At 45.7% G+C, this 13214-nt stretch overlaps 1 protein-coding gene across 1 annotated transcript; it reads left to right on the top strand.

The window, feature by feature from the left end:
• The first annotated feature begins 7651 nt into the window (after positions 1-7651).
• Positions 7652-8902, top strand: SOX4 (SRY-box transcription factor 4). Its single transcript, XM_056854496.1, has one exon. It carries the CDS (start codon positions 7721-7723, stop codon positions 8900-8902), a length of 1182 nt encoding a protein of 393 aa, XP_056710474.1. The 5' UTR covers positions 7652-7720.
• Positions 8903-13214: the final 4312 nt, after the last annotated feature.

The following is a 13214-nucleotide window of genomic DNA, read 5'->3' as shown; positions in this document are numbered from 1 at the left end:
GAGGAACAAGGACCTATGGGTTTACAGCGGGCTTTAAACATGCTTGAAAAGTGGGGCGCTCTTAGCTTGCGAAACGGGAACTCTCATAAGGAAGCCACTACTGGGGGCGGTCAGCACGAGAAGAATGTTCAGCCTCCCTGCATTGATTGCTGTGACTGATAGCCACTTCACATAATGCGTTTTTATTATTGCAAACAAAACAGTTTATGGGTATTGGTAAACCTGCCACCGTGAACAAGGAAAATGCGTGTTTTGAACCACATGCAGGCAAGCAACTGGGACTGGTAGTTTCTTGTGAGTGAAGATAGTATCATCTCACCCATGAAATCGCTAGGTAAGATATGTGCTTGGAATTTTCTCAGTATGGCAGACACAATCCACAGTCACTTGCATGCTTAGGAGGGTCAGGGAACAAAGAGGTTTAGGACTGCACTGTGATATACTAGCAATCTTTGATTGATATTGGTAGTTTAATACCTGTGATATATCTGGGCTTTAAAATATTTGCATGGGGTGGTGGGGGGTGGGAGTTCCAGTTCATTTCCGTCCATTGGGATGCCAAAAGCACCACGGCCTTTATCCTGCTCTTGTGGACTCGCCAATGTAGGCCTGAGACACTTCTACCACTCTCCATTCAAATTACTAGCCTGTCTTCAGGGTTTGAAGCATATGCCCCATAGAGGAAAAAGATGCATGCTATTTGCTTCTGCTTGACTCATCATCACTTAGTTCTTCAAACTCCCTTTGTTTTGTATACATACAGCAAAATTAAGTACACTAGAATTTGCCAAAGGATGCATGGTTGTGCTAGAGGTGGCCTAGGACCTCCAGTAAGGAAGGAAGGAAGGGAAAGCTCTTGGGGAGAGGAAACAGGGCATAGTAAGTCATTCCATATGCATAATACATTGTTGGTGTATTGATGGCTATAAATAATAATCTCATCCTAAGCACAGTGTTCTAGGTCCGTTGAAGTCAGTGGGCTGAGAAGGGTGTAACTCTGCTTGGGGTGGCATTTGCAGGACTGATAAATTGCCATAGCTGCTTGAGCAAGCTTTAATTTTCCAGAATCTAGTGTCTAATTGAGGTGGGGTTGATGGACTGGTTAAAGTGAAGCTGAGTATTTTGTGTGTCTATGTGTAATAGAATGGATGTGGTTCTGTGGGCATCTAATACAGCTCTTGCACCTCATTCTAGCGTACAGAAAAGGAAAATAGACTGTGAGGTGTTATACTAAAGTTAATGGCCTTTGCCACGAGTTTTTATGAGAATTGCTTAAAGCAGCCCTGTCCTATACATGTTTACTCAGAAATAGGCTCCATTGAACTCAATGGCATGCTTAATTGTGCACAGGATTGCATCTTTAGAATGGAACTATTAGAACATTTACATGGGAGCCAGCTGTGGAGGTAACACTTCTAGCACATTCTCCTTTGTATTACACTTTATGGGCTCCAATGCTTTGAACAAAATGAAATGAAAAAAAAAATCTTCATTTTCCCACAACGTGGTAATATTTTGCATTAATTTCCAACTGTCAAAGATGTGTGTAGGTGTGTGGTGTGTGGTGTTTTCCCTTAAGAAAGCATTTATAAAAACCATTTGGAACTCAGTCAGAAACATACAGCTGTATGCTGTTCAATAAATTATGGGGTGGGGGGATATCTTGGGTTTGCTGCATCTGAATTTTCCCAAGTCTGCTTATTTTTCTGTAGAAGAGGCTCAGCACTGCCACCTAGTGTTCTGTTTTTCATGACATATTTTGGTTATTTGCAAGAAATATAATTAGAAGTCTCTTGTTCAGTCACTTGTTCTGTCTATCCAGAATATAATCCTGGTATTTCCTTAAAATGTAAATTAATAAGCAAAACGTTATTATAGAATTTAAAATATTTATTTTGTGCTGCATTGTTTAAAATGTTCAGATTTCCGCATTGTTAGCTCTTACGTTTGCAAATAAGATTTTGATGCTTTCCATACTTTTTTCTCTATTGAAAGTGAGTTGTGAGGACTCCTGCCTTATAGCTTATATTACCAGGGGGCTTGTTTTTATAGAGGAAACTGTGTGATTCCCCCCCCCCCATTTCTAATACTTCGAATGCTCAGGGTTCTGGCTCATTCTCTCCACGTTGACAAAGCACTAGCTATTTCCTTGCATTCTGTAGTCTGGGAGAGAAGGAGTCCAGGCAATCTTAGAAAGACACCTGGAAGATTATATTATCCTGCAGAGTGCCAGCTCTCAAATGGATTTTGCCTCTTGTGCCCTCCATATGACTTGACCTGGGGCAGGCACTCCTCGTGTTCCTCCCATCTGTTCCAAGATTTGAACTATTTCACAACTATCCTAAACACAGGAAACTATCTTCTTAAGTTAGTGCTATGGATAAGATATTTACTGCCTGATGCCATAATACACCACACTGGCAAATAAGTATGATCAAACTTGACGGATGCTGTACCAGAACAATGTTATGAAAACTAGTGGTGATCAGACCCAGGACATTGTGCAGGTATGAAGCACTGTGAGTGTTCATGCTACTATGCCACCATAATCACGTACACTGTGGCAGCAAAACAGCTACTGCATGGCACCAGAGGCTATAGATGGCATGGAAGCAGAATTTCAAACAGCTCACCTAGGTGACATCCTAGATACTTTATTTTATTTTATTCTTTGATTTCTACCCCACCCTCACATTATTCATCCATACAGCAGAACAAGAAAAAACATAAGCTAACTACCTAAAATCACTCCAATTAATCAATTTCATAAAACTAATGGCGCATCATTAGAGCCCAGGGCCGCCACATGCCCAGCAACGCAGTCAGGGCCCCCCATAAAGTTCAATGGAACCTAAAAAAGGGGGGCAGGGAGGCCAGATTTGGTGGAACTGTTGCTACCCTCAACTATAGGCCTGGTGGAATATCTCTGTTTTGCAGGCCTTGCAGAATTTCTCAAGACCCTGCAGGGACCTGGTCTCATTTGAAAGAGAATTCCACCAGGCCGGGGCCAAAGCTGAAAAAGCCCTGGCCCTAGTTGAGGACATCCAGACACTCTTTGGGCCGGGGACCACCTGTAAGTTGCTATTTCCAGAGCAAAATGCTCTCTTGGGGGCATACCCCGAAAGGCGGTCCCGCAGGTACGAGGGTCCCGGACATGTAAGGCTTTAAAGATTAAAACCAGCACCTTGAATCTGATCTGGAGGTCCACCTGGAGCCAGTGCAGTTGACATAGCACTGGTTGGATATGGGCCCTCGGTATCTCTGTGAGGACCCTCGCTGCAGCATTTTTTACCAGCTGGAGCTTCCGGATCAGTCTCGAGGGCAGCCCTACGTAGAGTGAGTTACAGTAATCTAACCTGGTGGTGACCGTTGCATGGATCACTGTAGCCAGGTCAGGGCGGGAGAGGTAGGGCCTGGTGGAGATGGAAAAAAAGCTTCTAACCCCAAGACACTGACACAACCTCCTCTTCCCCCCTGCATTCCTGAAAGGAAGAATTTATGTTTATAAGCAGAGTAAAGATAGGCAGGCCTCAGTTGTCTCACATAGGATGTCGCTTAGCTATGTTGATACAAAAGTCTAACTATTCAGACAAAGCATATTATAAACCTCAGCAGCCCAGCATGGGGTTTGGGATATTTAGAAAGCAACCCTAAGCAGGGCTACTCAGAATCCTACTGAGGTCTACTTAATGGGACACTGCTAGGAAAGCGTTTTTAGGATGTTAGACCTTAGAAGAATTGTGTGAGGAAGTGTTTTAACTCTCCTTCTTTCTCTATCCTTTCCTCTATAGTTACTTTTCTATCCTGTAAACTTTCAGATGCATTTGTGAGGGCCAAAAACAAAACAAAAGCAACCCACTGTATGTACCATGGAAATTCTGCCTGCTAATAAGACCAGAATTGTATTGGTTTCCATTGCTTACTTAGTGAATGTTACTTTGTGGGGGATTGTTCTTTAACTTCTGATGATACATTTTTGCTGATTTTTGATAAACGTTTATGTGATCATCTTGGTATAGTAAACAGAATATGATACTTTGGAGCTAAAGCATGTCCAGAAGTAACATCTGCTCTGGTAGCTCTTAATCCTAATCATAATGATGTGTCCTGGTTGTAATTACTCAGTATTGAGGAAGAGGCACACAAACCAACTAAAGCATTTTAACCTGATTTCAGTATGGTAGATGTACCCCATCCTGTGTGTGCTTACTTGGAAGTAAGCCCATTGAGTGGATTTATTTCCCAGAAAACTTGCCTAGGATCAGAGGTGTTGGAAACATTTAAATAGGTGGACTGTGCATATTACGATTTTACACACACCTGAAAACAGGCTCTGGGGTTAAGAACTGGAGAATTCAGGCTGAAATGAAGTCTGTGTCACATACTCTTCATTGAATTTGTGGGGTGTATACAGGGCCAAATAACACTGAGCACTGTTCAGTCACACTTGTGTTGTTCCAAACGGAGGGGGCTAGGTAGCCCAAACATCAAAAAGCCTTCAGAGGGCACTTTACAGTGACTTAATTTTTTTTAATAAACCAAGAGCCACACACACTGGGTGAGAGAAGGTGGAGGAAAAACTGTTCAGAAAGAAGCTTGGGTAAAAGGCTAGGGACTGTAGGTTATACTCGTTCATATTATCTGTTGCTGTAAGTAGGCTCCTACTACATAATTTTTTGCTTTCTTTCAACATATCATGTTAATACTTAGGCTGTGCTTCACTTCTGATTAGTTTCAAGATCTTCATAACCCAAATCCTATTGCATTGTCTTTTGGATGTGCCACTCTGTCGATTGCACTGATTTATTCTATGTAATCCTCCTTGAGTCCCAGTGAGAAAGGCGGCCTATAAATAATGTAAACAAGTAATTAATAAATATTTGCTGAGGATTAAATGCCATTTAAGCCTCTGGGACTTTAATGTGAAGCGACTGCAGATGCAGGGCTTAGAATGACAATGGTGCCAGTAAAGTTGCTGACATTTCTGTTTGTTTCCAGCTGCAAATCTATCCACACATTCAATTTGGACTTATTTCTGAGTAAACATGCATAGGATTGGGATGCATCTCTAACAATATATCTATCTATCTAACTATATATATAGGGATGCATCTCTAACTATATATATATATATATACACACACACACACACACACACACACACACACATCTAACAATTTATATATTAGAGATGCGGATTCAATGAGACTTATGTTAGCTTTATATAGTTGAAGTGGAGTGTTTTGGTAATGCAAGTTCTACTGTCATTTGGGCCTTGAAGAAACTGATAGTTCTGACTTTGACATTTTGAGGTGTTTGTGCACTGGAATGCAATAATTGCATTATACTTTGGGTACGTTATTTTCTCAGTTTTCAACACTATGTCTGCAGGATAATTTTTTTAAAAGTGCCACTATGTTGGGAACTTTGCTTGTTAACAGCCTACCACAATTTTTAAAGTCAAATCTTGTCAGTAACAGGCAGATAAAGCTGTTCAGTTCGTTAGGTGCAGTATATCTGTAACAGCCTTATGAGGGCTACAGATTATTTTGGGGACACGGACTGCTTGTCATGAGTAATTATTTTCCTACACACCATATATTGTTGCAATAATCAAGTGATGTGTGATTGTAAACGAAACACCCCCAATCTTTCCCCAGATATTTACTTGATGAGTGCTATAGAGTCTGTGTCATTGACAGATAGTCCATACCTTTAACTGTGTGTTTTTAAATACAGCTTCTTCCTGAATTAAAACAATGGTATTGAAGAGTGTGAATAATAATGGATACCTATTAATGTTGTTGTTTTTTAGCTTCCCATTTTATAACAAGATCTGGACTCCTTGCTCGTCTTTTGCCATTCTGTTGAGTTTTCCCTAGGAGAGCCTTTGAGCATCTTCGAAGAGACTGAAGGGGGGAGGGGACAGGAAGGCGCTCTGACCCAGTGCCCCATGTAAATTATTCCAGGTTACAAGAAATCCTGTGACAGATGTGGGTTCCCATCCTCCTAACCCTCTTGCAAGGAATGATGTGGCTAGGCTGACTAGAGGTCAGGGTCTTTTGTGTTTTTTTTTTTGAAAAAATCGCCCTTACGTACTCTTCTCCTCAAACAAGTAAATAGAAACTGCCGTACCGTGTCAAAAACGCTGCCATCACACCTCTCTGCGTGGATGTTGTTTACACACATTCACGACAGAGATGAGAACTATTAATCTGGGGGTGGGGGGGGGAAGACATACCCTGGTCCCAAGAATCGGGTTGAATAAGGTACTGTGTAATGCCCTAGCAGTTAAAAACAGAAGATAGCGGCGGGGCCAATCTTTGCATGCATTTTCGCTGTTGCTTTGTCGGTCCAGCTGTCTCAACATCCAGGGTGTTTATTTCTTTATTTTCATCCCGACGGAGCGCTCACGAATAGTCACTTTTCCCCCCTCTTTCCAGCAGAAGCCCAAAGCTCCTAATGCAGCGTTGGTTTTCTCCCCACCCCCTTTTTCCTCTAACAGAACGGGCAGAGCTCATCCTCGACCCACCGTCCCCCCACCCCCACCCCCCTGACGGTAGTATCACACGCACGCTTCCTCGAGCGCGCGCGTGCACACGCGCTCACACGCATACATGGAGAAGTAGGAGGAGAAATGCAAATAAGGGGGGGGGAAGGCTCAGAAATCTCAGCTGCACTTCTGGCCCTTTTAAAAAGTTTGCTGTGTAAATTGGAATGAGGTCAGATTTGGAGCTTCTCATTGCACGCGGTGATTATTATTGCATTGGTTTCCAAGCCAATGGGAGCCGAGGGGGTGGGGCTTGGCACGACGAAGCGTTGGATACAGCCCGTGATTGGCCAGGGGAATGACTGTGAAAGGATAAAGAGGCACGAGGCGGAATTGGGGTCCGCTCTAAGCTGCAGCCAGAGAAAGTGTGTAAGAGTGGGGGGAGACCCTTCAATTGCAAAGCCCCCCGGTTCGTACATGTCTCTTTCCTCTCCTTGGGGCTCTGCATCCAAGGGAAGACGAGCCGGGACTAAATATATTTATTGCACCAGTCACCGCTCTTCCTACCAGGAAGACACACATTTATTAATACCACTCGGTTGCATGAGCGGGACTTTTTTCTTCCTCGTTAATGCCTTGCAACCGCGGGAAAGCAACCGAGCAAACTTCTGAATTCCTCTGCCACGAGTCCTGCGAGATTTTTTTTTTTAAAAAAAGATTGGTGGGATTTTTGCTTTGGCAGGCGGTAGGATTTTTCTCTCCTTTTTGCTTTGCCCTTCCAGAGAGACGAGAGAGAGAGAGTTTGAGCAAGTGGGCGTGCTGCTGCTGCTGAAACACCTCGAGCGCAGAAAGGCAGAGTGAAAAAAGCACTTGTGAACTCCGGGGTGGGGGAAGAGGTGGAAAGAAAAAAAAAAAAAGAGAGAGAACTCGGATTGGCGGTTGGTTAAAAAAAAAAGAAGAAGGAAACTGTTCCCACTTTGAGCCGGGCTCCAACAGTTCCGATTCCCAGCGCAAAGTTGGGAGACAGGCTTGCAAGCGGGTGCCGGAGAGACGCAAGCGGTGCGCGGAGCGACAACTCCTTCCCAGAGGGAAGCAAGCAGGAGGAGCGGCGCGCCTGCAAAGTCGCCGGGCGAAAAAGTCCCGCGTCGGGTCGCCCCCGGGTGCCAAGCTGAGCCCCACCGCCGGCCTCCCCACAGCCGCCGCCGCCCCCGCCGCGCGCGAGCCCCGGAGATGGTGCAGCAGACCAACCACGCGGAGAACACGGAGGCGCTGCTGGCCGGCGAGAGGTCGGACTCGGGCTCCGGCGCCGAGCTGGGCCTCGCCTCCTCCCCGACGCCGGGCTCGACGGCGTCGACGGGCGGCAAGGCGGACGACCCGAGCTGGTGCAAGACGCCCAGCGGCCACATCAAGCGCCCCATGAACGCCTTCATGGTGTGGTCCCAGATCGAGCGGCGCAAGATCATGGAGCAGTCGCCCGACATGCACAACGCCGAGATCTCCAAGCGCCTGGGCAAGCGCTGGAAGCTGCTCAAGGACGGCGACAAGATCCCCTTCATCCGCGAGGCCGAGCGGCTGCGCCTCAAGCACATGGCCGACTACCCCGACTACAAGTACCGGCCCAGGAAGAAGGTGAAGTCGGGCGCCGCCAAGCCCGGGGAGAAGGGCGGCGGCGGCGGCGGCGGAGGAGGAGGCGCCTGCAGCCCCGCCGCGACGGCGGCCCCCAAAGCGGCCCCCAAGAAGGGCAGCGCCGCCAAAGCCTCCCCGGGCAAGCCGCATCCCAAGCTGAGCCTGGGCGGCTGCAAGGGCGCGCCGTCGGAGCCGCCGGCCGCCCCGGAGCCGCCCGCGCTGCACAGACCCCGCGCCGCCTCGCCGGGCGCCGCCGCCTCGCCGTCGGGGGGCAAGCACCTCCCCGAGAAGAAGGCCAAGCGGCTCTACCTCTTCGCCCACGCCTCGCCCGGCGGCGCCGTGCCGGCCAGCCCCACGCTCAGCGCCGACGCCGCCGACCCGCTCAGCCTCTACGACGAGGCGGCCGCCGCCGCAGGGGAGCCCCCCGGCTGCTCGCCGTCGGACCACCGCAGCTACACCAGCCTGCGGGCGCCCTCGCCGGCGCCGTCCACCGCGCGCTCCTCCTCCTCCTCCTCCTCGTCGTCGGGCTCCTCGTGCGCCTACTCCTCCTCGGACGACGAGTTCGAGGACGACCTGTTGGACCTCCAGCCCAGCCCGGGCTTCGACGGCCTGGCCCTGGGCAGCCTGGGCTCGGCGGCGGCGCTCGACCGGGACCTGGACTGTCACCTGGAGGCCGGCGCCGGCTCCCACTTCGAGTTCCCGGACTATTGCACGCCGGAGGTAAGTGAGATGATCTCCGGGGACTGGCTCGAGTCCAGCATTTCCAACCTGGTCTTCACGTACTGAGCGGGAGAGAAGAAGAAGAGGGGTTTTTGGGGGGGGGCGACGAGAGAAGACCCCCCCCCACCAGCGCTACAGACTGAGGAGCGAGAATTTAGCCCACGGTTGCAGAGTTGCTCTCTTTTCGGCTCTTTCCTGCAATTGACTTTTTTTGGGGGGGGGGTCGTTTGTTTTCGGGGGAAAAAATAAGATGGCAAAAGGGATCAACCCTTTTTTTTTTTAAAAAAAAGCAAAAAATAGCAACCACAGAAGTGTCTCTCTCTCTCTTTGGAGAAGCCAGGTCCCCACCCCCTTTTTGCCCCCCCCCCCACGGCGGAAGAAATGAGTTCCCGTTTCAGAGACTGGCACGCAACCCCCCTCGGAAGGCTTCTGCCCATTGATGTTGGAAGGGAGTGTGCGTGGGGGGGGGGTTGTGCTATGTGCTTTGGTGGCTATCTAGGGATTTGGGGGGTGGGGGCGACGTGAAGGGTCTGCGTCCGAAAGAAACCTGCAAGGAGTTGCAATAGGGGAAAGAGGCGGGGGGGGATCCTCGCCCGACCCTTCCCCCGTCGAGAGAGGCCCCAAGAACTGGACTCGAGATCCTCAGGCTTTGCAGGAAAAGGGGGTGTGTGCGCGCGCGCGCCTGCTAAAAAGGAACTGCAAGCTCAGCTGGGAGAAGATAATAATAAAACCGAGGAGGATTTGCACGTATCAAGGCGAAGGTGGCCGCAGTTTTCTGAGTCACCTTATATACAGAGAAGTCAGTTTGTGTGGAATTGCAACAACACTGAACCTTTTTTTTTTTTTGTTTTTTTAAAAAGAAATGGAGTCCGGTATAGAGCATACCAAGTTTTTTTTCTTTTCTGTAATGATGTGGTACAGGGGAAATGGAGGGCAGTCGCTCCTTTTTTTCTTTTTTGCGAAAAATGTATTTCTCCCCCCCCCTCCTCCTCCTCCTCGACTCAGAATCGTGATGGTGTCGGATTATTTCACTCGGTGGGGTTTAATATCGCATGGTTACCCCTTGCCTCCTCTTTCTGAGGTTTCTGTAAGACTGTTGAACAGTTTAAGAGAATAGTGTTAGAATAATATAAAACAAAACAAAAAAGCAGATAGGTGGCGCTAGGTTTGATTCCTGCAAAAAGAGAATATCACCAGCTTTCCCCCCCCCCCACTCTTAACTCTTTAAAGGATTCAAACGCAACTCAAATCTGTGCTGGACTTTGAAAAAGAAAAAAAAAATTCAGGACCAAATTTTTCCTCCGTGTGAGTGTGAGTGCGCATGCGCGCGTGTGTTCTTTTATAGCTGCAAATGAAGACTTTTCTTTTCACACTCATGAACCATCCTTGCAATGTTCCTTTCTCTCCCCCCCCCCCTTGTAAATGTAATTTGGATGCCATTTTATAAGTGAAGTATTTATACTGGCCAAACGTGTGTTTTTTTATGTTTTTTTTTTTTGTACTTTGCATTACTTTGTCCTCTTTTGATAGTTCCGTTGTGACCCCCGCACCATTTTTATGTCACCTTCACTGAAGGGCTAGAGTTTTAACTTTTAATTTTTTTTATATTTAAATGTAGACTTTTGACACTTTTAAAAAAAAAACAAGAGAAGAGAGATGAAAACGTTTGATTATTTTCTCAGTGTATTTTTGTAAAAAATATATAAAGGGGTGTAAATTGCTGTTTTTGGATTTCCTGATTAAGCAGGGCCGCTGGTTAAAGATCTCTCTCACACACAAAATCAGCCCCTATTTTCATCATGTTTACACTCCAATCTGCAGGCTTCTTAAAGAGACAGCATCCCTTTTAATTCACTATTCGGCTCCACTTATGAATTGGGAGGGAGGGGCTGAGCTAATTTACTACAGGGCTGATTTCTAACAAACAAAAAAACCCCTCTCAGAGTCAGTAGTATGTTGTACAGAAACAGCTGGATCATTTTCAGGAGAAAAAAAGGGATCCTGTAACTTTAACTTGTAAACCACATCTTTTGCACTTTTTTTTATAAGCAAAAAAAAAGAAAGAAAAACAAAACCCATGCCGTTTAAACCACTGGATCTATCTAAATGCCGATTTGAGTTCGCGACACTATGTACTGCGTTTTTCATTCTTGTATTTGACTATTTAATCCTTTCTACTTGTCGCTAAATATAATTGTTTTAGTCTCTTATGGCATGATGATAGCATATGTATTCAGGTTTATAGCTGTTGTGTTTAAAGATGAGAAAAAAAGTGAAAACATCTTTGTACATTTAAGTCTGTATTATAATAAGCAAAAAAAAAAGATTGTGTGTTTATGTATGTTAATATAACATGACAGGCGCTAGGACATCTGCCTAACGAGGAGGTTCCGTTAAGGGTTTTTACTTTTTTTTGGTCATCCATCCTGTGCAATATGCTGTGTGGAATATCTTTGTCTAACAATCTGCCCATAATACAACGTGGGGGTGGGGGGGGAGGGGAAGCTGGCTAATTTTGCCAAGTTCACTGCCTGTCAGATTGTCAATATACTTTCTGTAAATAACCTTTTTTTTCTGAAGGAAATAAAATCAGCTGGAACTGAACCCTAAAACTCTGCTGTTCTTGTTGTCATTGTTCCAGAGCTCTTTTTTTTTGGGGGGGGGGTATTCTTTCTTCTTGCACACCCTCCATGGAAAATAAGGCTTAAAATAAATGCCCATGAAATGCAAAACTGCTAATGGAGAGCTTTCTGTATCTCCTCCCATCCCCCCACTGGAAAGACTCTACAAGAGAAGCCGGAGCCCTCCTCCTCCTCGTACTACATCTTTGTATGCTGCCGCGTGCCTGCTTTCTTGGAATTTAGATGCATTTAGCAAAGGCCAATAGCATTTTTCTTGAACTAATCTGAAAAGTGGAGGGAGAGGTGTTTAGGAGACTGGAGATACCTACATTCAGTAACATGAGTTGAAGGCCATTGGAGATGAAATGCAGCTACAAAGAATGTGGTTGAGCGCCCCCCCCCCATCAACCATTTGTCATCATAGCTTGACCTTGCAATGTGAAAATCCTGCCTCGCCCCTTTCAGTATCTGTCTGCCAGGAATTCTGCTCATTAGCTGGGTGTCTGTGTGCACTGAAGTTAGAGAAGGCATAAGTGATTCCCAGAAGGATTACTTGCAGCTGAAGAACTTTTAGAATTCTAGTAACTCGAGATAAAATGAGTTCCATGCTTACAATTCTAGAAAGTGCACTTGGGTTTGGTATGTTCCTGAGCTCTCTAAAAGTATGGAAATTAAATTGGGTGGATCTCCTCTTCACCCTTCCCTCAATAATTCCTTTATGGGAATTTCATGGTAAAGTAATAGGAAAAAAATTCCTGGTAATTTCAACATAAAGGGAGTTGTAGCAGCAGGGTATTTTGCTAGCTGGAAACTGTTTTGCTTGGATTTTCTTCACCGGCTGGCAATTCCTGTGATGGCCTTCTAGGTAATCCTTTTTAAGCAGATGTGCAACATTTTTAGGTCAGTGGGTGAGTTGTCAAGGGCTGCCACGGCTTCCATGAAAAAGCTTAAAATTTGCATTGCAGATCAGTGAAGTGGGGAATGGATGTAGCTATAAACTCAAATTTAACAGCCATTATACTGTAAATGCATAATGTAAGTCAGAGCTTAGCCAAATCTTTTATTTAAACATTCTTTTTATTTCAGTGACAAAACAAGATTGGTGTCATTCAGTGATGTTCTGAAGCTGGTAATTACAGGGCTAGAAACGGGACCTATTTCCTTGACAATTATGGCAGGAATGTTAAAGTATTTTACAACAAATGGAGATCTTTTATCCCCCTGGAGCTGAGAAATCCATTAGAGAAGCATAAGCATCGGTACTTTGGGATATGGTATGTCCTTTCCAATGAACACAGAAATTGTAAGAAGCCATATATGCACTGCAAAAATAGCTGTCATACGGAAAAAAATAATCACTATAATGTTAATTGTAGAAATGCGTATGCATAAAATAGTGAAAAAGGATCAAATCCTGCAGACTCATTCATATATTGTTTCAAATCTATCCAATTAAGTTCATGATCTGGCCACAACAGGGTTAGACAGCAAGTAGATACTAGTCTTCCAGTAGACAAGTTGGACTGGGTATATGTTAGTCTGTTTATGCAACTGACTGCATTTCTATTCTACCATTTTTCCATGGTAGACCTTGAGGCAATATACAGGGGTTTCTAGGAAGTCTCCCATCCATACACTGATCAGATCCATATATGCTTAGCTGCAGCACAGTTGCTAGATCATATGCCATCCAAACATACCCTGGAGAAAGCAAGGTGTTTCTAATACATGCTAGCTTAAGAATAATCAATCTGAGT

The sequence above is a fragment of the Euleptes europaea genome, chromosome 8, assembly GCF_029931775.1.
Source record: "Euleptes europaea isolate rEulEur1 chromosome 8, rEulEur1.hap1, whole genome shotgun sequence".
NCBI lineage: Eukaryota > Metazoa > Chordata > Lepidosauria > Squamata > Sphaerodactylidae > Euleptes > Euleptes europaea.
This window is presented reverse-complemented; position numbering and strand designations above follow the sequence as displayed.